Raw genomic sequence first — 27,965 nt, forward strand, 5'->3', positions numbered from 1 at the left:
GACAATTGTTTCTGTTGCTCACTCGAGGCCTGACATGGTTCTTCTTGACTTCGAGAAGCGAACCATGTTCGTTATTGAATTTTCGGCACCAGCTGACAAAAAGATCATAACCAAGGAGAATGAAAAGAAAGAGAGGTATCGAGACCTTACAAGGGAGTTGCAACGATTGTACCCGGAATATTCTGTTAAATTGATCTTCCTTATCATCGGCGCTCTTGGAGGTGCCAAGCTTTCACTTGCTAATGGCTTAAAAAGCATCCCTGCGTGTCAACAATATGCCAGAACACTTGCGGGAAAAATGCAGAAGGCGGTTGTCCTTGGGTCGCTCCGTTTTCTTAGGGTGTACGAGGCTTTTGCTGGATCGTCGTATTGATTCCTTTACAGACTGTAACCACCTATCTCACGGTCGTGAGACGTGGTTGTGGCTGAAATTTTACCGCGATTTCGCTGGAAGCGGGTGCAATTTTCCAGATTAGCACCCGCAATACATAAAATCCGTCGAAATACCTTAAAATCCTTCGGAAATTGTTAAAATCTCTTAAAATCCCTATGAATCTTGGAAATCCTATTAAAGTCCCCTGATAGATTTCAAAATTCGTGAAATACTTTGGTATCATATGAAATCCTTTTGAATTCTTTGAAATCCCGTGACATATTGAAATTCTTTAAAATCTCTTAAAATCCCTTAAAGGCCGTAGAAATTGTTCCTAATTCCTTAAAATGTTTTCGATTTCGCCGAAATCCATCAGTATCTATTGATATCATTTGCAGTACCTTAAAATCCCTTGAAATATTTTTAAATCACTGGAAATGTTGCAAATATTTTTCACGGTGAAAATAATTGATATATTTTTAATATATCGAGTAAAGCATATACAAAATTTTATAAGAAGGTTTGGAGGAGGAGGAGATCATAAAAATCTTACAAATCCTAACAAAGGAAGGGAGAGGGTGTAAAATTAAAAAATAATGATTATGTAATTAATGGAAATTTTTTCTTATTGCAACAATAAAATATTTTGCTGATGATCATAAATTATTTCTATAATTAAAAATCAATAAGGAATGCAAAATAACTAATTTAAGAATGAAACAAGGAATAAACTTTGTGAATCACTTGAGAATATAAGACAGATATTATAATTTGATTAGGCAATATAAAGATATAGGAATATGATATGAGTAAAGCATAATAGAAAAGTCGTAGAACTTTCTTTCACAATTTCTGTGGGGCAATAAATTTTGGTATATCTTACGTAATTTGCAAGGCTCTTCATGCCATAGGGAAATCGTTGCCTATCTGCCACTAGTTGACCATTGGAATCTCTCTCCTTTTCTAGCCAACAATCGTCTACATTTATATATTCATATCCTACTTCTGCATAACCCTCTGCTACGACAATATCAGTCATTGTTCTGAAGAGCCGATCGCTACATGAAAAAAAAGATGAGTTTGTTACGTCATATTGATACAAAAGAAGTATTCAGTATTTCAAATCTTTTGTTAGTATCTTCTTCTTCTTCTTCTTCTTGTTTCTTAGTGGACAATAAGAGATTTCATTTGAGATAGAAAAATTATGCTGAGTATAGGAATTTGATTGCAGAATAAAGAATATTATTCTTCACAATCTCTGAGTTGATGTGCAATAAACAGAAAAAATGAAATTGGGAGCTAAATTTATTGCATCAGGTTGGCTATTCAAATAAAAAAATCCCTGGTTCAGTCATCACAGGTCCTATTGGATAGGGTAAGCCAAAGAATCTCAAACTGACTAGTTTCATTGGTAATAGCTCTGAAAAGTTTATTTGTGGCATTACGAACAAATGAAAATAAAAAATAAATTTTTCTTACCATTAGGCAAGTTGATCAAAAATTTTCAAAATTGTAATTTTCTAACTTTCGTGCATAGAAAAAAGTTTCAATTTTTTGTAGGTAAAGTTTATGGACGCTAGACACAAAAAAAATTAATTTATTCGTCGAAATATGTTTGAAAAAATTACAAAAAATCGCTTTTGTTTATTCGTACCTAAAGTTGCCAAAAATATCTTTATTTCTTTTTTGTTGTTTTGTGTTTGTTTGCAACTTTAGATACAAATTAACAAAATTGCATTTTTCGTTATTTTTTCAAATTATATACTTCGACGATATTTTCTTTCTTTCTTTCATTTCATCAAAAGTTATTTACTTCCATAAAATTTATTCCAAAAAATGAAAACAATATTTTTTCTGTTTTGTACGAATCATGCAACATGAGTCATTTTTACACGAGATGCGTAAAATTAGTTTACAAAGAATTCTTAAAAAATAAAAACTAAATTAAAAACAAAATTTTTTTGGGTATATTTTATGAAAGTAAATAATTTTATATTGAAAAAGTAAAAAACAAATCTTTTCATCGAAATATAATATTTCAAATAAGGCGTAATATACAATTTTGTTAATGTTTACCTAAAATTGTAAAAATTAATTTTTTATTAACCTAAAGAAACACGTACATATTTTGAAGTTTTAAGCAAACATTTGTTCTATTTTTTCCGAATCATGGGCAAATGGACAATAGTTCCTAAGCTTATTAAAAAAACATTTTTTTTTAACTTTAGGTACAAATCAACAAAATTGCATTTTCCGACATTCTTTGAAACATTATTAATATTAATCGGTATCTCTCAAACTTATGTTCTGGATTTTAAAAAAATTTACCTGCCATTCAATAAAAAAATGTAAGCTCTCAAAAGTGAATTGATAATTTGAAATACATATTGAAATAAGAATATTTGGTGATTGGGAATTCTCTTTTGTTAAAACTCCTTCGACTTTAATGAACAAATTCTCATCACGTATCTTGTGCTTAGAACTAGATTTTCTCTAAAATGTGAAATTTTCCACATTATGTTCAACACTATTATATAAAATGTATATTATATTTATTAATGTACCTTGGGCTGGCACTGGTTATTTAGATTTTGCAAAATAATGTACCCATTTTAATTTTCTTGATTACTTTAATATCTGTTCCTTATTTTCCACTAATTTTTATTCTCAGCTACCCTGCAAAATCAATCATTTCAATGCTATATTATTGCAATTCATATTATGCATTGGTATTGAAACATACGTATTTTCATGATCTTGTTTTTATAATTTAAAAAAGTGCGCAACCTAGCGTGAAGTGGCTCTAAGCAAATTTGTAGATATAATTTAGGCGAAAAATTTTGTAAAATAAAATGTTTTTTTAGCGTGTATCGCTTTCCCAAAGCGTTGATTTTGTTTATATTGAATGTATTTTTATAACAAGAGCATCTGACAAATTTTCGGATATTTTTTGGTTCAAAAACTTTTGTCTTTTCATTTTTTCGTCTCTTATGTCGCTTTTCCAAAAATTTAATTTTTTTTATTTAGATTCCTTTGAATCGTCATTTATAAAAATGATAAATAAATAATTCACAGATCCTTATCGGGTGAACAAATTTTGTCAACTAATTTTGTGTCCTACCTTGCGTCGTTTTTACAAAAATTTAATTTTTTTAATTTTTAATGTTATTTTGCAATTAAAACAAAAACTGCGCACCCTATCGAAAAATAATTAATAATAATGTGTATCTTCTTTTCGGATTAGCAACTTTTGTTCATATGTTTTTTACGAATAAAACAAAAACTACGCGTCCTATTAAAATTTGATTAATAACAAATTTGTAGATCTTTTTGGACTGCACAATTTTTTTCTTTTCATCCTTTTTCGCATCTTGCCTATTTTGACCGCAAAATGGATTTTTTTCTTTTTTATTATTTTTGATGGCGTCAAAATTTTAATTTTAGATTTTTCGAGAGAATTCGGAATGTTGTTATAATCTTGAAGGGCTTTCAAAAAGCAACGTTTTTCTTCTCTTGATTTTTTTTTCATTCCATGCGTTATTCAGATTAAAATTATCATTTTAAATTGTTTTTTTTTTAATTTTGTAAGTGCTATAACTCTAGAATTTTTTTGTATAAAAAAAGTCATTCAGACAGAATGTTAATCTTTTTAAGTGATATGAATAAGCCTGCCGAGAATTTTTCAATCCCGAAAAAAGTGGTCTTAAAAATTTTGAAAATGCTCGTACTTTTTGAATTTTTATCTAAAATGGCTGGCTAACGAACTTGATCTTCAATTTAAAACACTAAATGAGTATACAAAAGACCAATGCAATCTCTCAATTCTTTCGAAAGTTATCGTGCTAAGAACTTACAAATCTACATACACACGCAAATACACAGAAACACACGTTCGCAAAAACCTGTTTTTCAGTTTACGAGGGTCTCAAAACGTGAACATTTTACAAAAATGGGGAAGGGGTCAACTTTGACACACACAAGTATAATCTTCTCTGATGAGAATGTAAAAATTCAAATTTAACGTTAAACATTTAAATACACCAAACTCTCGTTTTCAGTGCCGCCGAGAGCGGTAGCGACTCTCATCTCGGAAGGACCGCAGTGCGCAAATACTCAGTTAAGTATATTGCGCAATATTATGCATTCTAGTTGGCTACTGTTCAGACGACACTGACTGTTTATGTTTCGATCCCGCCAAATTCAGTCCAAAGCTATTTAAAGGCAACTCCCGAAACTGGACTGAAATCTGGTAAGAATTTGAATTTAACACTGGCTCATTTATAAATAACTTTAAAGGTTTTTAATTGAAAAATTGTACTCATTTATACTTTTTCAATCTAAAAATAATAAATTTGTAACGCTTTCAATTTCATTATTTAACTTGTTAGGACTTTTAGTGGGAAATTCTACAATTTTGAACTATTTAAATTTCAAAAGAAACTGTTTTTAATTTATAACATTTAGAAACAAAGGATTGCAGTACATAATTAGAGAACCAAAATAAAATTCTGTAAAATCGAAATCACCATTTAAAGATAAAACAAAAGTTTACTCCCAAGCTAAAGTATTTATAAATTGATGCCCAAAAAGTATGATTAAAAAATATTATCCAGTTTCGAAAAAAGAAATTGGTAGTTTACAAGCACAAAGTCACAAGACTCTGAAATTGGATCAGGCTTGGTTGTGAATCACGATAAAAAGTGCAATTTTCAGTTAAAACAAAAAATAAAATCTTACTTCCGAGAGATTGAGTTGCTAAGCTGGGACAAAGTGAGGTTGATTAAAAAAAGTTAACTAATTCCGAGTAAATCATTCCAACATTTGGAGGTTTAAATTTGATGGTTTTTGAAAATCGTCTTTAGATTAGATAAAAACTTGCTCCCGAGATATTGGGAGGCTTAATAAGAATAAATAAGTTTACATAAAAAAAATTATTCTGTTTCAGGAATATAAAGATTTAGTGTCATGGTATCGAACTGCGGCAGAAGATTTTGCGTTGAAAGTTCTATAGAAAGAAGAATGTTATATGGTTCTTAATAAATAAACGATGATAATTTTACGAAATAGTTTTGATCTAATAATATGAATTTTTACCATTTCTATAACGATTAAAATTTTAACGAACGAATGTTGAATTTGTCAATTTAAAGTTATTTAATTTTAAATATCTGTAATTAAAAATGATTTTACTTAAAACATAAAATTATGCAACTGTGAAGTCTTTTATTTGGAAATTGTACAATTTTTAACAATATAAATTTTGATTAGTATAATTTTGAGCGTTCTGAATTAATATAATTTTTCAATTATTAAAAAACCGTTATTTTTTAATTGTGCATTTTGGAACGTTTTCAATTAAAAATATGTTAACAGATGAGGCTTTCAATTAAAAATAAATTGGTAAATTCTATAATAATTTATGTGGAATCTACATTCAAAGCCAATTAGTCTGTAATGCCTTCATTTTAAAACTGCTGAATTTTAAAAACTTTAAATTTTGGATTAGTTTGTTATTTATTTGGGAACGACAGATATACTTATAGTTGCCGTGACAAAAATCAGAACTCTGACAATAGTAGTTTTTCTATGATTTTAAAAATCAAAATAATATCACTGATGTCATTTCATCATGGAATTTTTTGTGGTTGAATTCGTTAAAATAATATTAAAAACAAACAAAAACTAATGTTTGAATAATTAATTGTCGTAGGTTTTAAACTTATTCATAAAAAATAATTTTTTTCTTTCATTAGACATGACTGATAATATAATATATATTTTTTAAATCATAGAAAAATTTTCTTTCAGAAGCCTAACTTTTGGCACAACCTTAAACTCTCAAAGGGTTCAATTATGAGCGTTCTAAATTTATAATCTTTCTCAGAGCAAAACGAAAAACAAAATAATAAGAAACTACTAAAAATGCAATATATTTTAAAAACTTGAAAAACTAGCTGGAAAATTAACAAAATATTTTTTTTATATTCTAAAAATGTATACATTTATAAAATTCCAATTCAAACAATTAAAAATCATGATCTTCAAAATATAAAAGTTTTTTTGTAATTTCTCAGTCGATTAATACGTAATTACATAAACGTAAATTCATTATTTATTAATAGTCTCTACATTTTGATGCTTATTTTATTCTAATATTTCTAGAGCAAGGAAAAAGGCAAATAAGAATGTCACATTAGCATCTCATTATTATGTCAACCTAGAATGCGAATTTATGTAACAATCTTGATAGATATGCATGAAACATTTAGAAATAATTCTTTCTTCACACACTTTAAGGACTCGTGACCTTGATGCACACAAAGAAAGCAGTACAACTTGTAATTTTTATTTTTCAAAAAGTGACCTACATACTAAGACTCCTGAATTCAACTCGCACTTTCTAAAGCGGTCAAGAGTCCAAATTTTGCAGAGTCTACACTATATATTTGATCCTGTTACATTCTTTTATTCTAACAGAATAAAATCCATGAAAAGACAAAAGTAAATAAAATGAACAAAATAAATAAAATTATGATATTGGAAGCACCAAGATTCTTTTGAGGACAAGCATTAATTTTTGTAAATAGAAATAAGATATTAGTTATCAGTCATCCTGGTTTGATCCAAGACTGAGTAAAAGTTATTTTATCTAAGCAAGATAAAAAAAAATTTTAATCTTTGATCACCTAATATTTGAAATCCATATCTTACTCAGACGGAAACAAATCTTTTGTCAATATTAACTTTTAAAGTCACATTTTTAATTTACGAATTCAAAATAAACTGGGATTCCACATTTTTAACTTTTTAATCTAAAGAATTATATTCAAATTCGTGGACTTTATAAATACATTGTTTTTTAATTGGTGCCCTTTTAAATGAAGAATAATTTATAAACTTGAAGCATTAGAAAAAATTCTTAAATTAAGAGTATAACGTCAGAAAAACAACCGGAATTTCTTAGTGTCACTTATTAAAATAGATTAAACAATTCAAAGATTTACAAATACTTTTAAGATAATTTGGATCAGGAAGTGGGACGACTGAAAAATTCCGAATAATAAAATTCCCGGCACTAGAATCTTTTCGAAAAAGAATGTATTCAAAATAGAAAATTCCCTAAATTTGAAAATTTTCAAAGACTTAAGATTTTCGAAGCGTAAAATTTCCGTCCCGTATATAATATTGCCAAATCCGGAAATTCCGTATAATGCAAATTCTCAAAATAAAATTGTCGACATTATGAAATATCCGACACTGGGAAATGCTCGAATTTATCAACTCATGAATTTCGAACAATTACAACATTGTTAAATTATGTGATAAATAAAATCATCTTATTTAATTAAAATATTTTTTGTTTTTTTATTATTTATATTTTATGATGTCTGAAATTTGGGAGGACTGAAAAATACCGCAAATAAAATTACCGACAAAAATATGAAAAGAAGAATTCCCGAATCTAAATACTTGAAAATTTGCTAAATAATATCATAAATAAAATACTCTTATTTGATTGAAATATTTATTATTTTATTCTTTATTTTTATAATTTATATTTGGTAAATGAATATGAAAATCCCGAAAAGGAATATTCCCGAATAATAAAATTCCAAAACTGTTTATAGCATTAACGAATTTGAAAATTTCCCACAGAAAATGTCCGAATTATAAAATAGCCGATACGTATACCTTCACAAAACTGGAAAATTCCGAAATGTAAACAATAGAAACAATTTATTTTTTAAGGAATATTATTTATTTAAAAACATCGAATATTTTATTAAAGAAAAACATTTTTTTAACATTAATGTTTTTAACATTGTTACTTGAATTTAAAATAACAATAATTTTACAAAAATAAATTTAAGAACACGTGCGAACCTAATAATGTATTTAAATAAACTTTGCAGGATTCAATTCAGCACTGATTTACCTCGAAGTTTCTTTCTATTTAAAAAAAATAATTCGATTTTTGAGAACGTTTTTTGTAATTTTTTGAAAATATCATGCCGATTTTCAAATCAAATTTTTCATCCAGAAATATATTGTTTTTAATTTTTGTTATTTTGAATTTAAACGTAACACAGGGCCACAAAAAAAAAGTTGTGCGAATTGTGTACGAGAATAGTGTATCCTTATGTATTTTGAGCTGCTGAATCCGAATCTGACGTCAGAATTGCGATTTAACGGTAAAATTTTCCCCTAGTCTAGGGACAATGTAAAAACTCCAGGGAATTCTGGAATCTGCGAAGGAGATAATTATGAAAGCAAAGAATGTCTGTACTTTGCAGTTAATAAATGCACTTTCATGTATTTTAAACCGCTGAAACCAAATCCAACTTGATGAGGTCGGATGTGGTTTCAACGGCTCAAAATACATGCATTTTTTAGCTGCAAAGTACAGGCATTCCGCTTTTACAATTATCACCTTCTCTGATTCCAGAATTCCCTTGATTTTTTCAATTTTCCCCTAGACTAGAGGAAAATTTTATCGTTAAAATTTTCAAATTAGGTAAGATCCTAAATTGTCCGGAATTTTACAGTGTCGGGAATTTTATGTTTTAGGATTTTTCAGTCGTCACTTATTATTCGGGAATTTTCAAATCAGGAAATCTTATAAACTGTCGGAAATTTTATTATTAGAGAATCTTAAAATTCAATAATATTATAAACATTTAAGAAATTTCATAATTCTGAATTTTCATCATTCAGAAATTTTATAATTTCGGGAATTTTCTATTTCGAATATTTTCTTTTTCGGAAATGTCACAGTGCTGGAAATTTATTTTCGGGATTTTTTAGTCGTCTCCTGGAAACTCTAAAATTCGAAAGTTTTAATTTTCAACCTTTTAACTAATTTGACTCTACAAGTTTTAAGATTTTAAAATTTGAAATAAAAACCATTTGTAAATTAATTACAGAAATACTGCAATTATTAAAAGACTAAACCAAAATTATAAATGGGCTTTCCAAGGAAACAAAAAATAAATAACAAACAAAAAATTAACATATAAATATAAAAAAATTTGCATTTCATTTGGATAAATGATCGATTGTTTTTTTCCTACATATCATTGTGAACATAAATGGCGACAGGTGATGATTTGTAACCAGGAAGTGAACATCAAAAAAATTACATCCGCTATTATGATGCACTCTTTTTTACAAGGTCTTGTCAGAATCTCATGTGGTCAAATCAGCAATAGAAAATTTCAAATGGTGTAAAAAGCAGCGTCATATTGGAATAATTATGAAGAATAAACACGCGGAAAACTCTTCACATTCTATTGTCTCACGATTACAATATTATTATGTGATTCATTTTTAATCCGTCATTCTATTCATAATTTATTAAAAAATCTAGCTCTATCAATCGCACGATATGCACACATCTCGTTTTTTAATTTGAAGGGAACAAATCTTTTCATATAAAATAAAATTTTCGAATAAGTATTTATTAGTTAAATCTTTTTGAACACTTAAACTCGAGCTAAAATTAGACTCTGAGACCTGAGAATAAGGAAATAAATATTATCAATTTGTCCTTGAAGTTATATCAATATAATTTTCCTTAGATTCTTGACAAAAATCAAAAAGATTTTTCAAGATTTTGCATGTGTCAAAATTTAAATATTTAAAAAATAGTTTAAGATGTTTTCAAATCTTTTAAAATATCATCTTTAAAATAATTTTCCAAAATAAAAAAAAAAGTTTTTAATTTGCAATATTTTTTATTGTAATTTTTCCCTTCAAAATCCTAAAACCAAAATTTCCCCTCACCTTTCGATAGTATAGAAACTTAGTAAGTTAAATTATTTTAGATTTTTCTATAATTTCATTGTTCTCGTCTCTTTAAACGTGTAAAAATGTTTACAAATTATACTGTTGTAGCAAAATATTAAGAACAGAATTATTTACCAATATTGAAAAATAATTTATAGATGAAAGTTTCTCTTTTATCAATGATGTTTAGAAACACTAAGAAATAGATTTTATCTTAAAATAAAATTTCTAATTTAGAAATTTTGATTTACACTATTCATGGTGCAGAAATTCGTAAAATTCTTTAACATATGAGAAAACTGAAAATAGACACTAAAAGTCACCTTCATACCGTTTTGCAACCAATAAACTTTTTGAAAACAATTTGTCCGATATCTTCAAAATGTTTGGTTTTATTTTATTTCTAAATCTTAAAAAATCTATAATCTGTTAACAATTTTTTGAAATATTAAAAACGACTTTATTATTTTAAAATCCTTTCAAAGCTTCTTAAACTTCTTTTGAAATACTTCCAGGTTTTCCTAAATTACTTTTTAAATCCTAGTAAAATTCAAAAATGCCTTAAAATGAATGCCTAAATAATAATGAAGATATTCTAAGTATTGTCCATCATTTCATTTATCTCATCTCTCTGAATTATTACAAAAGTTTACTGATTATATTGTGGCAGCAAAATGTTAAGAACCTAATTATTTCCTGATATTAACAACATTTAAAATTAAAATGTTCTCTTTGATCAATAATATTTAGAAACACTCACAATCGCAAATAAATATTACTAAGGTGTTATGAATAGAATACTTTTGTCATTTTTTAAGCATTTGGTCGAAACATTTAGAAGAGAATTGTTGCCTTTATTATTAACGAATCATATAAAATTTTAAATTTCTCTTTTAAAAATAAATGTTTGGAATAAAAAATTCCTCATTTTGAAATTGCGAGTTACAAAATTCCATAAAATTGAAAAGAACAAATTAAAAACAGTCCATTATGTCATGATCGTTGAAATACGTCAAAAAGGAAAAAGATTTCCCATTTCACAAAATTCACGTTTATTTTCATGAATGAAGTTAACTAAGTGTAGAATGAGTGAAAGTACTATCGTACTTAATTAAAGTGACTTCTAGTTTTGGTCACTTAAATAGAAAACCGGTTTCGTTTTACTTTATTGAACTTTAGTGACCAAGACACTTTCTGTTCGATTGTTTTTTTCTGGGAACGATTTTAATTGGCAGTTAATTTGATTGAATATTACCGTAATTTCTTCATTGTATTTTGTATTAGTATTGTTTAGAAATATTCGTATGTGAAAAGTTTTTATTAGAAGAAAATTAATTATTGGAAAGAGAATACTCCAAACAGTGGAGAGCAAAAAAAGGAAATTTACATGCAAAATAAGATCGAGAAATTCTATTTTGGATCACTTTCACTCTTAATTCAGAAAGCTTCGATTTCGGTAGAAAATGCCAGTGGAATTATTGATCAGGTTGTTCCAGTTTTATTCTCCGAAGTTTCGGATCAAACATAAACTTTTTTACAGGCAGGAGCATTAAAAGTAGATTTCGAATCCTGTAAAGGCTGAATCAGGATATCACAAGCAGACTCAGAATCTAAATTTAAATTCAAAATTTATCAGTAAGTCTGCAGAAGTTGGGAGACTGAACAATTATTCTACAAATTCCAGACAATATAATAAATAAACAGATCTTATTTTATTCCGGTTGCCATTCAGTAACGAGATTTTATATAAAAACGATATGACTATTTATGAAGAATGTCTTGACTCAAAATATAATTTAAAATATATTGGTGAAAGTCTATCGCAGGTTCAGGCCCTTAGTTTTAAACCTTAAAAAGATGAAGTGCTCTAAATACAGTATATAAAAAAATATCTCAATAAAATATTTGAATTATTTATCAAAAAAATGTTATATGCTCTGAATAATGTGGAAGAAACCAAAAAATTAAGTCTTATTGTAAAATTAAAAAAAGAGAGAAAAAGATTTTCCGCAAGAAAAGAGCCCTTTTGGTCGGTTCTAGTTTAGAAGATATTCGCATTTTTCTAAGTGTGGGTAAAAATTATTATTTTAGGGTTCAAGTAGGGGATGACACTAGGATCCATACTCAATCTATTAGCATTATAATCATGTACAGACTGCTAACGAAAGCCAGTATATTTCATGTTCGAAGAAAAAGTATAAGACGTGCTAAATTTAAATTTTATTTTTCTCGAAAATAGGTTTTTTAAGATCCAAAATCGAGAATGCCCCGGCTACTCGTTTCCCCAGCTAGAGGGTTTATTTTGGGCTTGAAATTCCGAGAATTTATTCGGCTATATGACTTTATACGTAACTCCACACAGGTCACAAGGGCCCTTTTCATACGGACGCCCAAATATTAATTATTACTTAATTAATCAATGATAATAATAATAAATAATAAAAAAAGGATATTCATCCTTCTCTCAACAATTTTGTCTAATTACAATTAGAATCGATGAAAGAAGTTTTTTTGCAAGATTTCTCCAAGACTAACAGTTTAGAATTGTTACGGCAAAAGTCATTAAAAATTAAGTTTTTTGTGTTAAGAATTTTCTTTGTGAGAAATTATGTTCATATTAAAACTTTTTCAGAATTTTTGTTCTTATATAATATGATTGAATTAAAAATTGAAGAAATACTGAAAAATCATCTGTATCCATTTGATAATATATCTTCTTTGTTTTTTATTTTTATTGCAGAACATCTGTTTATTTCTATGTAAAGCTAACAAAATATTTTTCTTCCCCTCAACATTATAATCTTTCAGACAAAAACTGAATCCCGATTGAAAGTAAATTCTATTTTTAAATACTTAAAACTGTTATAACCATGAAAGAAAAGTATTATCCAAGCTGAATGTATTTTTTAAATTCCTTATTAGAAAAAACGTAAAAATTTAGGACACTGGAAAAGATAAAGATGTTTTAATACACTATAATTAAAACATTTTTTGTTTATGAACCTTTCACTCTCGGTCAACATAATCCAAATTTAAAAAATTAACTTTTAACTACACAATAGGGCGGGTCAAAAATAGATTTTTTTTAGATCTGGTTGATACCATACATAAAATTTAACTTTCGGGGATGAAACACTCCACTATTTTTACATTTTGTTTTGGTCCACATTAAAGTCATAAAGGCTAAACCATCTGTTTTTCTAATTTTTTATCTAAATTTTCAACGATATTGAACAAACTTGTAGATGTTGAGAAATACTTATTTTCTTAGACTTTATTGTATAACCAACCGTTTTGGGGAAAAATTACAAAATTAATCGAAGAAAACATAAGCGCCATTTTTAATAAACTATATTTTTATATTCTACTATTAACTAAGTAATATTGAAGAATCACATGAAGCTCGAAATTCAATCCCTTTTTTAATTTTATTCTTCTCCACAATGGTTGATTACAGCAACGTGTGAAATTTAAATGAAAAATGAGAAAAACTAAATTGTTGACCTTTGTCACCGTTAGCGTGGACCGAAAATACAAAATTTCTGAAAATTGAAAATGACTAGTGCTGAAAAGTGGCTACGTTCTATTACAAATAAAAATCTCTAAAACCTTTTTTGAAATTAAAAACAGTCCTACAATTTTGGTATTGAATGCTAATAAAAATATAACTTTTGTTTCAGTTAGAGTTTTTAAAAATTAGAAAAAGTAATATTCTTTAAGTTTCAGTTAATTTTTTAAAGATTTTTTGGCGTTTATTTAGTAGTTTATTATTGTTTTATTAGCTGTTTAATACAAATTAACAATATCTTGAAAATGCAATTTTTACTTGTTTAAAAAAATCCGACTTTGAAAAAAATTATATTTTTCTAACATACGTTTTTTATTAGCATTAAATACCGAAAACTGTACATCCAACAAATTTCCATAAATTCTCTAGGTATTTTTTGGTAAAAACTTAATCTTCTGTGTTAGATAATTCAACTTTTCAGTTCCGAATTAACTTTTTTGTTGAAAGTGCATATCTTTTAGTAAAATTTTTTTACTATTTTGCAGAAAATTCGTCCCTTTGTTTAAAGATGTCAACTTTTTGGGCGAAAATTCAACTATTTAATCTTTTTGGTTAAAGATTTAACTAATTTGTTGAAAAGTCGCCCTTTTTGGATGAATTAAACTTTTTTCTTGTTGAAATAGTAATTATGTATTATATTTATCTTTGAATACTCATCTTTTTGATTGAAATTTAATTTTTTTATTGAGTTTTGATTTGACATAGGAAATTTTCAAAAGTTATCTTGAACTTTCTCAAGCATCATAGGAAAATTATATTTATATAAGCTTAAAACTAAATAATTAGTAGAAATTATTATTTTGTATTACAAAATTGTTTTACCCCTAAAATTGAAGAAATACACGCTGATAAAAAAAATATCAACAAAATTCTATGTTTTAACGGTAATGATTGGTAACACTGAGGACAATCCCAAACACATTTTTTTCGACAATCGAGAATATATCTATGGTAAGAGTAATAACAAATCTGAAAAATTCTCTGCATTTTCCCGGTACTCAAAATTCCAGGTTAATTCCCGGGTTTCCCGCTCAGTGGGCACCCTGAGATACTAATTGGTCGCTTTCCTTTTCTTTGAGCATAAAAGTAAAAGTATTGAATACTGAAATCCAAGTGGAAAGTAAGAGTGATTGAATCTAACATAAGTAAAAATAAGGAAAGCTGAAGATTATAAAGAGCTAAAGAGATACAGAATAAACAAGGTGTGTTCCTACATCTTACAAAACAAAGCTCCTTACCTGATACAGTTCTCAGGATCATTTTTGCAATCAGTGTTGCACCGGAACCTTTCCCATGCGAGCCACCCCATGGGAGGTGTTAGTGCCAATCCATTTTCCAAGGCAGTCACGAAACTTGCCACCGACAAAAACCCCACTAAGAGACACCACGTCCTTGTCATCTGCATTTTTCTGCAATTTCACAGGCTCCTTTAACTCAGATCACAATTTATATCACAAGAGGCTTGGCCACTTAAATGTCGACTATCAAACTGGAGAACATAATTTTCATAATACTGCTAATTTTGACGAACAATTAAATCTGCGGAGATCCGAGTGAAGTATTTTGACTATTTAAACTATTTAGAAAAAGGCGCGTGTTTTAGAGGCCAGAGGAGACTGCGGTCATTTATGGGAGCTCAAGAAAATCGCCAACCACATCCTGAACTGCTCCTGGCAGACTGATCAGTGATCTGATATAAGACCTCCGAGCCAAGAGGCAAGAGTACTTTCACCCAATGCCCCATTTCATTTTTACACACAGGTAGAAGTCCTCCATTGTATGTGATCGGTTTCCTTTCATATATACTTTACGTTCACAGCATACAAGCGAGTTGTATCCATTTATAGTATAATTACGAGCAACGAGCGTGATCAAGAGTGGGTGGGTATACGAGAACTACATCAACTATATATACAAAATGTACGAGAATGGTACCACTGTATGTCGATCTGAACTGAATGGTAAATTGTTAGGCGCGTTCTTTGTTCCCATGATTGCAGGGTTGCTACAGAATTTCGATTTCATACCATGCTTTCAGGGATTTTTTCCAGGTCAAGTTTTTTAAATTAGAGTCTTTTAGAGTCCATTAATTTTCCATTAATTTGAAAAAAATAGAAACCTCAGCAGGAAGAAAAATATGATTAAGGTTGAATAAAAACTAGAGGTGTGTACTGCAGTCATTTGTTCGAATTTTCTGTGTCAATTTGGATACGCTTGGAATACTAAATTTTTTTAAATGTAAAAATTCTAACTGTGCATTAGAGCGGTCCAAAAATGCTGTGTTAATTTTGTTTCACTATTTTATATGTATATCAAACCCAAATTTTTTCAAATCTTCAAAGAATAAACACATTTGAAAAAATTGATATTTAGAGATTCCGCAAACACGTATTTCCCATAAGAAAAAATACGTTTTTGTTCAGTTTATTCAAAATCGTCACTATAAGGTGAATCGAGTTGAAACTCAACATTTCTCTTCACAAATGACTATAGAATACAAATAAATAAGTACTTTTTAAATATTATCATAATAAGTCTGTTTTAAATGGGGTCTCAAAAAAACCCATAAGTTAAAAATTGGATTTTGCGAGTTTTTGGCTATAATTATGATTTATTTTCAGTTCTTTTTCATACAAATTGTTCCTAATACATTGAGTATTACTTTCAATTTGTTTTCAATTTTGTAGTTAGAGAAAGGTAATAATCAATTAAATTTAACAGAAGAAATTATTTAAACAGTTTATTATTATGTAAAACAATATTCTTTTAGAATAATTCTAGAAAGTTGCAGTAAGTTTACTGCATCCGTTATTTTTTGGAAGTAAGAATTAGAATTTTATAGATTATAAAGGTAAATGATTTGAATTTTTAAATAATTACTGCAATTTATATAGTACTTGTAAATTTTGATATTTAATTAATTTAATTAATTAAAAATTAAGAGTATGCTTGAATTTGAGCCATTTCGAATTGTGTATAAGTGCAAACTGTAAACCGCGAATCCTTCCGCAAATTACAGATAAAATTAGAAACAATTTTATTTTTAATATGAATATTTTTTAATAAAAAGATTGAAGCTTGACATTGGATGCCCTTATTATTTAAAATTAAAAATAAATAACCTTTATTTGTTCTAATATATATTCGTGACTAATATTTTTAAAATAAATATATTTGAAGCTTTATTATGTTTTAAAAAATTTTCATTTCCAGTTAATACGTTCTTCATATTTTCTACATTTAAAATACTATGAATGAAGAAGCCTTTAATCTTTTTGACTTCTGATATTACTTTCAGTAAAAATGCTCAAATCTATTACATTTTAATTAAAATGATTTTGCCTTTAAATAATCGACCTGAGGTTAAACACCCCAAAATAACTAACAAATGTCAAAAATTATAACTGTTATTGTTTCAAATGTAATGATTTTTGTTTTAAATAACTAATTTTATGCGAAAAAAATTAACATAACTTTAAATTGGTCAAAAATTTCAAATCTTGTTTGACTTCTAAATTTAAAATACTAATTTCCAACTAAAAGCACAGACATAATTCCAAATTTTTCAAACTTGTACATTCTAATATTGTAAATTAAAAATCATTGCAATTAAATTTAATTATTTTTGTTTAAAGATACCAATATCAGGCGAAACACACCAAGGCAATCTACATTTTTGTTGAAAAATTGTACATGGTCTTCATTGTTTAATAATTTTTGTTGGAAATACTGATAATTTAAAAAGAAACTGACACAACATACAATAACTGTTTTTAATAGTAAATTTTCTTCAAAGTTAAAGAATTTTTGTTTTAAAAAAACTATTCAACGTGCAAAAATCGTTTGTATAAACTGAAACTGTTCAAAACTTGTACACCTTTTTTGAAATCTATAGTGTACACCGCTAGCTTAACGCAGATTCTACGAAATATATATTTTTTAAACTTCTTCGAAATCTTATAATTTTTTACTAAAAATGGTGTCTACTTTCTACGGTTGTAATTAGTGTTAGCGATGAGTTATCGATGTTTGCGAAAATCACCGAAATTTTAGTTTATCATCGAACAGACAATGCGATATTTTCTTGTGATATGTATAAAACAATATTATACTATAAACATTTTTTCGCTCATTTGGTTGTGAAGTGTAAAGAAGGTCAGTTTGTTAAGCAAATAGATTTGCACAAGATACCATCCTGTACTTATGCACAAACATTATAAGGGAAAAATATACGTCATTACGGACTGCGTAAAATAAGATTGTATTATAATTTAAATAAAAAATTGTATTGTAGTTTCAACTAAAATAAAAAAATTATTCACGATCACTTTTCAATCTAAGTATTTCAAACCTACATTTGTGTGCTTATTATTCTTTATAAATCTGAATGATTCGCCTTGCCTAGTACGTGAATGTGATATTGACCAAAATAAATTATTTCATTCATTTTGGTCGATAATATATTGTTTTTACATTCAAATTGAGTCAGTCAAATTAATCATTTATTTCCTAATAAATATTAGTATTCCATATAATTATTGGTAATATTCAATGGATATTACTCTTCAACATCATATATGATAAACAGTAGCTTGTCAGATAATTCACTGTAATATCTGAAATATATAAATTTAACATCTCAGATACTTAACAGTAATATCAAAGATCTTCTTTCAAATTCTTCGCTTCTTGCTTTAATATCATATACGCCTAGAATGTAAACCACGAAGACAATTATAATAAGTATCTCCGATATTTAGAAAAAGTATCTCAGATATTTAGAATAAGTATCTTGGATATTAAAGACTTAATATCTACGGATATTAAAAACTTAATATCTACGGATATTAAAAACTTAATATCTGCGGATATTAAAGACTTAATATCTGTGGATATTAAATCTAAGTATCTAGATCGTTGTCCCATAGTTAAGTTACGGCTTAGTATCCAGATACTAACCGTTAGTATCCAGTTTTCTCCGTGTAAGGTGATCCAAAAATTTGACCTTGGACTTTTGGTGATCGATCCTCACAATTTGTTCGTTTTGCGGGAAAAAATTCAATTTTTTCAAGGATAACCCGTGCTCGGTTTTCGAAAAAGTTTATAGCAGTTTTCTATCAAATTCATGTTAAAGACGGTATTTATTGGAAATTGTTTATCATAAATAATTGTTAATAGATAAGTGAAACGCTTCCATATATTTTAAAAACAATTTTGAATTGTTTAAACAATTATTATTTGCTCAATCAATTTTTTTCCCTGTAAGTCGTTACAAGTTATTAACTTTCGGGATAAATGATATAAAGTTGATGAATACCATGAGTATTGCTTCTTGTTTAACAAATTTTGTCATTATTTTAACGATTATAGTTTGTCTAAGTAATGTTTTCTCCTTAAAATCGTAAAAAATGATTATTTTCTTGAATTGAAGACACAATTAACGACTGTTAGAAGTAGTATATTTTTAAGGATATTTGTTAATTATTTAAACTATTTTTTTCTTCTGTAAATCGTGAGACTATATAGTTTTGTGGAATTAATAATACAATTAAAGGGTAATAAAATTATTTTTTTTTATTTAAGAGAGTTGGCAATTTTCTAAACAATTTTCATTTTTTTAACAATGCGCTTCCCTATAAATCATGAAAAATTCTTTTTTCTGCAATTAATTACACAATGAACAAATGCTGAAGGTAATATTCTTTTTTGTTTAAGATTTTTCACAATTATTAAAGTAATTAATAATCACTCATTTGCACGCTTTCATGAGAAGGGTACAAAAATGTTTAGTTTTTTCGTACCTCTTGCACTAATGTCGCTTATTATTATTATTATATATATACCATATATTTTTGAAAGAATTAAATTAATTACATTAGAAATACTTTAAAATAATCGACATAGTACAAGAGATTCGAAAAAATAGACTTTCTCCACCTTGTCTTGTGAAAAGACACAAGTTAATGATTAATAATTGTTTAAATAATTGCTAAATATCTTTGAAAAAGCATAGTGCTTCTACAATTCGTTAATTGTGTCATTAATTTAAGAAAAAACCTTTTTATGATTTCAAGGGAAAAAATGGTTTGAACAAATGAAAATTGCTTTATCAAATAAAAATGATTTTAAAAATTGCTTAATATCCTTAAGAAAAAAAATATTACTCTCAACATCTGATAATTGTGTCATTAATTTTATAAAATAACTCTTCACGCTGTACAGGAGAATCAATTGCTTAAACAAATGAGAATTGTTTAAATGATTACAAAATATCCTTAAAGAATATATTAATCTCAACATTTGACAATGTTGTCACTAATTCCAGAAAATAATAACATTCTACAGGGAGAAAAAAATGGTTTGAAGAAATAATAATTGTTTAAACAATTAAAAATTATTTTAAAAATACTTGTAAAATTTTCCGGTTGAAATTATTCCTGAAAAATTCCTTAATATGTGAATATACTTAAATTCACAAAGGTTTATAATAAATACTCCTTTTTACCATTTTATTTTATTTATTACATGTTTGTTGAAATGTCGTTTTTTCCTTTAAAATTAATTAATTTTAGCTGAAAATGGAACTATATGGTCGAAAATGTAACATCTTTGATGATATTTCGGTTCTTTTGGGCCTTTTTTATTAAAAAATTTATCTCTTTTCCCGGTAAGAAGCGTAGAATAGAGAAAAATTAATATTTTCAGATTTCAGCGCAAAAGTGAAGTTGATTCTATTATTTTGAATGCGCGATTTTTCCATCTGCCTGAAATTCCACCATAAGAATAAGATACCTCCTAAACTTATTCACTTCTATTTCCATAGCCACCGCCACACAGTTTTCTGTTCTCCCAAAGAGAACGTGTTTTCAATATATTTAATTCCTTCTAATTGTACCGGTAACGCACTCACAGAGATATTTTTTATTCCTCAGAAGTGGTCATATTTTCATTTTATTTTATTCCTTCTAATAAGTTCAAAAATATGTGGAATAAGTTGTTTTAATTCCTTCATGCGGAATGTAAATTCTAAAATTTTCATTCTCAACCAATTCAACTCTGCCTCTCTAGAGTTAAAATTATTTAAATTCACACATTTTCACAGATTTATTTGTTGAATTTTTTAAGACTTTTAAATAAATTATTAAAATATAAATAAATATAAATTTGAATATTTTTCGAATTTAGAAGTTATAAAAAGATTTAATATTAAAAAATAGGTTAAATAAATGCTTTCGTTCAATTTTACTAAGACGATTGAGAGGAATAGGATTTGCACTTTTCCTGCTCCTGTTGGGGGATTTTTAGACGGAGGAAAAATCGTTTATTCATAGGAATATAAATTCTTAATTTTTCTGAATTTAACGCTTGTTACCGGGTTGGTAGAAATTGAATCTTTTTTGGTTGGAAATTTATGTAGTTGGTTGAAAGTTGAACTACCTTATTAATTTATAAGAGCAAGGAGGATTTTCCGAAATTCACCTCCATCCAAACCGTTTTACGTTGTTTTTGGATTACTCCTAAATAAATTGAATCAATCTTCTATTGACGTTTCCTTTAGAGGTTATGCGAGGCTCATGTCATCACGCCCAAGGCACGAAAAGATTAATAATATACGATGAAATGTTACTTATGGTATTATAAGAGATCTCAAGGACTTCCAAAGTCTGGCGGAGAGCAAAAAGAGGGAAATATTGATAGAATTTAATAGAGAGACGGTGAAAAATAAGGTGATCCCTGTATGATTTTCGAGATGATTATAATGAATTCTGATGGATTCCTTGAAAACAAACTAACCTGGAAGCGAATTTCTTGATTGAAATAATCCGAGTTTTTTCATGAGGAGTTTGCCATATTAGTATTTTTCAAAATTTAATAAATTAGAGATTATTTGTTTGTTATGAAACCGTTAAACGCACCGATTTTGACACTTCATATTGACAGCTGACGCTTCCCCTACCAAGTGACCAACTGATGAAGACGCATGCGTAGCATCTGTCTTTGTTTACTAGGGGCCCTCTATGTTTACAAACTAACACACGCGCGATTTGCATTTTAAAAATTTTAAATACAAATGAAGAAATATCTTAAGAAATGTGTTTCTTTCTTACCAGAAAGTATTGAAAGTAGTTGAAAAATTATTTCTGGAATATTTACAATTTTTTAATTATGAAGTGAATTTAAAAGAAAATTTTCTCATGCTTAGCGGTGATTCTTCTTTTTTTTAAATAAAATATACGACTTTTTAAAAATTTCTGTATAAAAAATGGTAACAATTTATTATCAATACGTAAGAAAAATATAGTTTAAATTACTTCTTCAAATTAATTGCATTAATTGGCGAATGCGTAAGTGAAGACACTGAAATTAAAGAAATTACATTGAAAATTTGAATTAAACAAAATTGGATTAAATCCTGTCATGACTTCGTGAGGCTCTTCGCCTGGGGTTCTTGCTGGATAGATTGATTATTACAAAAATGCGTCAGGGACTGATAATACCGTGAGAGCCCTGTGCAGACAATTCAAAAAATAAAAATTTAACTGCAACGAAAATGCCTTCGATACATTGGACAATAACCATTTTAAGCTCGTAACATTAATGCAATAATAATAAAAGTAGTGTACGGATATGGGGAACACTTTTTACCCTTTTTTTTAAAAAGAATTATTATTTTTTTTCTTTCTTTTTTTAAAGAATTTTTCTTCTTCCTACTATTTTCACGATTTTCGTTTTTTCCGCTTAAAGACGATCTGAATTAATAGAACCCAATAAGAAAATCCAACTTTTTTGTATGTAACATTTCTTTCTTTTTTGTTAAAAGTCTACTATTATATTTCACTTGTAAATTTATCTGCTTAAATAAAAATTTAACTATTTTCTTGATATTTTTTAAAATGGAAAATTAATTTTTTATATGAAAATGTAACTATTCCATTTTTGGGTAAAAACCGATTTTTAAATTGAAAATTCATTTCTTTTGAACAGAATCAGGAGATGTGGAGCCGTATAGGCTGGGTAGGCTTGAGCCCACCCGTAAAATAAGTAAACCTACTAATAAAATAAATCTAAAACCTATCTTAAGTGATTATTTTTGAACATATATACTAATATTATGATTTTAATTAAAAATATAACATTTTAGGTTAAAAGTACACTATTTAGTTATATATAACTTTTTAATTTCCGTTCAATAGTTTATTAAATTCCGTTTTTGGATACAAATTTATCTTGATTAATTGAAAACTCGTCCATTTTGAGAGAAAATTAATCTTCATCGTAGAAATTTCATCTTCTTAGTTTAAAAATGTAACAGATCAGTTAAAATTTAATCTGTTTGTGTTAAGGATTTAAATACTTTTTTTGGAATTTCGACTTTCTAGATTGAATTAAACCGTTTTTTATTTAAAATGAAGAACTTTTTTTTTGTTAAAGTATCAACTATTACATTTTTTATTGAAAATCCATTTTTTCGCCTGAAAAATATATTAGGTTGAAATTTGAAATATTTTCGCTTGTTTGAAGACTCATATTTAAAATATAAATTTTCTTCAATCATCCATAATATTGTCCTCATTTTTCTTTTCTATCATTCTAAATATAAGATACTATAATATAAAAAATTTTATATTAGCATTAATTTTATATTTCAATGAAAAAATTTCCGGGAAGAAAAAAGATTAATAATAATTTTTGGTAATTGTTTATTTTTATGATTTTTAAAAATTTTTGAGTAAATGGTTTAAAACATTAGACTAAACGTTCTGTTGAGTCCTATATTGTGAAATATTAGCCATAAAGACAAACATTTTTTTTAATTTTTGTCCAAGAATAAAACAATAATAAAAATATTTTTTTCAACAAAAACCCAAATATAAGCAAAATTCTCTTTTTTACTATTGCTTTCAAGTCAAAGTTCAGAACGAAACAATATAAGAAGAAATGTAATATATTGTAAGAAATTCAAATCGATCAAATATTTTATTAATGATAAATATTAATTTATTTTGATTATAATGAATTTTACTAATGGTTGTTTAATTTTAATATTTAACATTTGATTCACTGAAACTTTTAAGTAGACTAAATTTGAAAAAATTCTACTGGATTATCATTTTTTTTTAATATCACTTCTGATTTTTGAAATGTCAGAAATTTGAATGGCTTTTTTAATTAATAATAGATGTATGTTTTCTTTTTCAATCCCAAGATTTTTTAGGTTAGATATTCTTTTCTTTTTTTGAATGTTTTAATAATTATCAGAGTTTGCTTTTTATTTCAAAATAACAGGAAATAAATCTAAAAAAATATGCCCACTGTGCGGGGACATTCTCCTTCCGCACTGTGCGCGCCGCGCTTCGCGCTCGTTTTCGTACGTTTCATGCGTAAACTTTAGCTAAATTTTTCCAAATATCATAAATATTATAACTTTAATTGACAACTGTGACTTTAACTTCTAAGCAATCACAGCCATAAATTGTAACAGAATTTTTTTTCGATTTGTCCAGATAATTAGTAAATCTTGTTCAAAAATACTACAAACAACGCTTCAAACTTACGCATCTCTTAAAAGCAAAAATCGCATATTTTTAAAAATGATCCAACTTTTTGAACTTTTGTCTAATTATAAATAGATTATCCTTCGAGAAAATAAATAGATGTTCAGGTTTTAAGTTGTTTTAAGAAATAAATTCAAAAGCACATGAAAATATTAATAAAAAGAAAAATTTACGTTTTATAACTTTCACTTTTAGAACTGTTACATTAATTTTTATTTAATAAATATAAAACCAAACGTTGAAAAGTTTTTCATTCGTATTCCTAAAGAAAGTGCAAAATCCAGAGAGGAAACATAAAATTTATAATGGACAACTGCCAGATTAATGGTTTTGTTATGAGTACCTATAAAGTTTTTCTTACTTGGTTGTGATAAAAGTAATTGTTGACAAAAGATCGAAAAACCAACACAACTATGCGACCTTTAGAGAAGCTATTTGATTTTTAAAAGTATTAACTTGGATCTTAATTGTTTCTATTTTCAGTTTTTTCAGTTTTAACTGTTGTAAATTTTATTACAAATGTATATAATGTACTATAAATAATTGTTTTAAACTTAAAATATGAATTTTGAAACAAAAATAAAGTATTTTCAACAAAATAGTTAACCTACAGAGGTGGACCTTAAAAAAAAATAATTCTGAACGAAAAGTGTAATGTTCTCTTTTCATCACAAAATATTATGATTTTCAATCAAAAACAGTTTAATTCAACTGAAAAATATGAAGTTTCAACAAACCAATAACATTTTCCATGAGTTGAATCTTCAACAACAGATAAATTTACGAACGAAGTTGAGTACATACATTTTCACTTAAAATAGAATAATTAAATTTTGTGTTACAAAATTCATTTTTAACGAAGTACAATGTATTTTTAACCAAATTGGTCAATTTTCAAATAAAAAGTGAATTTTCGACCAAGAAGATAAATTTACTGCCAAAAATACAAATTTACAAACGAAGAGTGGACTAAAAAAAACGAAAAAAAAACGAATTTACAAGAAAATGATTGAGTCCTTAATCAAAAAAATGTATTTTCAATTAAACAATTTCAGTTTTGACTATAAAAGGTTAAATTTATTTTTAACTCAAATAAGATGAATTTTCAAAAAGAGAGTTGAATTTTCGACAATAAAAGATTAGTTTTATCAATAAACAGAAAGAACTTTTGATAAAATAGTTTCATTTTAAACTTAAGTAGAAGAATTTTGAAAAATGCAATTGAATTTTCAACGAATATAAATGATTTTTTAGCAAAAGAGTTAAAGTTTAAACAAAATAGTCCAAGTTTTAATCAAAAGATGAACCCTCACAGCAATAGGAGTCGGATATAGAAAATTAATTTATATCCTACGTGGGACATTTGAATATCCCGCAAACGTCCCAGGGATATTCTAGATATCCTGGGGTTATGTCTGGGATATTCAAATTTCCCCCTTGCGGGATATCCGACGGGTTATCCCTGGGATTTCCTTGGGACAGCCTGGGAGATAAATGGGATCAAATGGGATATCCCGTTATATCCTATTTCTGTGAGGGAATTATCAACGAAACAAAATTTCAAAATGATGCGTCTGTAAGACTTACAGCATTTTATTTTCTATCAATGTAATTTGATTAAGGTTCCTCGTTTATTTAATTAACAGAATTTATATGTATTTGCAGTTACTAAGGTTATAAAATATTAGTAAAATTTTGTGTGTACGGTGTATTTCAGAAATACCCCTTAGGTAATTTATGGATGACCGGCGCTAAACTTCATCTTCAGTTTATGACCTGAAACAACCGTGCTTAAGATCTTTTAAAAGAAAGGCAATGAAAATGATAAAAAACTTCTAAAATATACTTAAAAATCTGAAAATAATATGATCTTTGAAAAATGCGATAACTGATAAATTGATATTTATAGCGAAATCAAAGTCAAACTGAATACCTGCTTCTGTCTGCGATTGTGGTCTCGCCCACACTAAATGATGCCAGCAAATCAACAGTTAATATAGAGCATTATCAGGATTTGAAACGCCATCATACATTCTCCAGAGGAAAACACACTCAAAATGATATGACATGATATGATACGTAAATAATTTATTAGTTTCATAGTCAGTACAATGATATCTAAAAGATTACTCTATTTTTAATCTTAATGATTATTGTAAATTATGTTTTTTTTCTGTATTTGTAAATATCTGAATATGATATGTAAGATGTATAGATATGTAAAATTAAATAACTGTTTTTTTCATTTGTGAAAGTAATTTTATTAAAAGATAACTAATTTCCTCATCGTACAAGTTTCTAAGGATATAATTAATATTTTTAATTCAGTAATGTGAGAATAAATAAATCCAGATCTTTTTAAAATACAAGAATATATTTTATAAATTTTTCTGATTACAATTATTGAAAATATGTCCGACATTTATATAGATGGTGACTTATGCGATCCCTCGAAACAGCAGTGGGACTCCGATACCGTGACGAAAGTCGAAAATCGAACAGACCTCTTTTTCTGACGTGTCAACATAGAATGAGAGATTCGTTCGATTTTCGACTTCAAAAAAGCATCGGAGTCCCACTGCAGACCGCCTCATCTCAATTTAGCGTCAATGTGATCCATAATAATTTCTACTTCAGGAAGCTTTGAAAATTTGTATTATATGATATTCTTAAATATATTAACAGCTCTACGGATTGATTACATGAATAAATAATACCAAAAACATAATTATTCCTTTTTTTTTAAATTTGTCCCTAAAGACTGTGAATTTGAATAATATGTGAAACAAATTTTTATTTTATCTTCATATAATTAAAATTCAATGCACATATATTTTATATATTCATATTTAGAATGAAAATATTGAAATATATACTTTTAATTAAAATAAATGTGGTTACTATTTTAGAAGGAACTTTAAATGATTCAGATTCCTAACATTTCAAGTAAAAATATTACATTTTCAACAAGATACATAAATTTCCAACTAATTAGTTGTAATTTTAACTAAAAACTATTATTTTTCAACCAAAGAGTTGAATTTTCAATTAAAAAGAAACAATTATCAACTGAAAATGGAAAAGTTACATTTTTAACTAAAGTAAAGAAATTTCAACATGAATAATAAATCTTTAAAGGAAATAGTTAAGTTTGAAACAAAAAAATTAAGTTTTCGTCTAAAATGATGAATTTTCAAGTAAACAACTTAATTTTCAACGTAAAAAGAAACGAATTATAAACATAATAGTTAAATTTTCAATCAAAAGGATACATTTTTTACAAAACTAATGAGTCTTCAACTGAAACTGTTTAATTTTCTACTAAGAAATACGAGTTCTCAACAAGAAACATGAACTTTTAACTAAAAAAGATCAACTTTTAGCCAAAAAGACGGGTTTCTTACTAAAATAATGGAATATTCAACTGAATTAGATAAATTTGAGTTAAAGAAAATATTTAAAACAAAAATACAAATTGTCAACCAAATATTTTAACTTTCCACGGGTTTAATACAATTTTCAGCAAAAAAATTAATTTTAAACATAAAAAAAACAAACGAATTTTCAACAAAATCGTTCAATTTTAAACTGAAGTGGTGAATTTTCAATTAAAATGATGAACTGGAATAATTCAATTTTCAAATAAAAAGATTAATTTTTAGCGAAAAAGATTAATTTTCTA

General features: G+C 27.0%; 1 protein-coding gene and 1 long non-coding RNA gene across 4 annotated transcripts in view; one reads left to right on the forward strand and one right to left on the reverse strand.

The window, feature by feature from the left end:
- The window catches only part of LOC117172946 (alpha-N-acetylgalactosaminidase-like), a 34,165-nt gene extending 7,849 nt beyond the window's left edge, over positions 1-26,316 (reverse strand). The window contains exons 1-3 of one of the 3 annotated variants that reach the window (XM_033361253.1): positions 21,644-21,674; positions 14,966-15,136; positions 1,257-1,431 (exon numbers count right to left, since the gene is read on the reverse strand). In XM_033361253.1, the coding sequence (XP_033217144.1) occupies positions 1,257-1,431; positions 14,966-15,136; positions 21,644-21,660 (363 nt within the window). In that variant the 5' untranslated portion in view covers positions 21,661-21,674. Of the gene's footprint in view, positions 1-1,256; positions 1,432-14,965; positions 15,137-21,521; positions 21,675-26,216 lie in introns of those variants that run through there. The other 2 variants (XM_033361255.1, XM_033361254.1) reach the window with 2 other exon arrangements.
- On the forward strand, positions 1,348-5,407 carry LOC117172948. The gene is made up of 4 exons (XR_004467076.1): positions 1,348-1,503; positions 1,605-1,748; positions 4,432-4,622; positions 5,319-5,407. It is a non-coding gene; the product is annotated as an uncharacterized LOC117172948 (long non-coding RNA).
- Positions 26,317-27,965: the final 1,649 nt, after the last annotated feature.

The sequence above is a fragment of the Belonocnema kinseyi genome, chromosome 5 (genome assembly GCF_010883055.1).
Source record: "Belonocnema kinseyi isolate 2016_QV_RU_SX_M_011 chromosome 5, B_treatae_v1, whole genome shotgun sequence".
Taxonomy (NCBI): Eukaryota; Metazoa; Arthropoda; class Insecta; order Hymenoptera; family Cynipidae; genus Belonocnema; species Belonocnema kinseyi.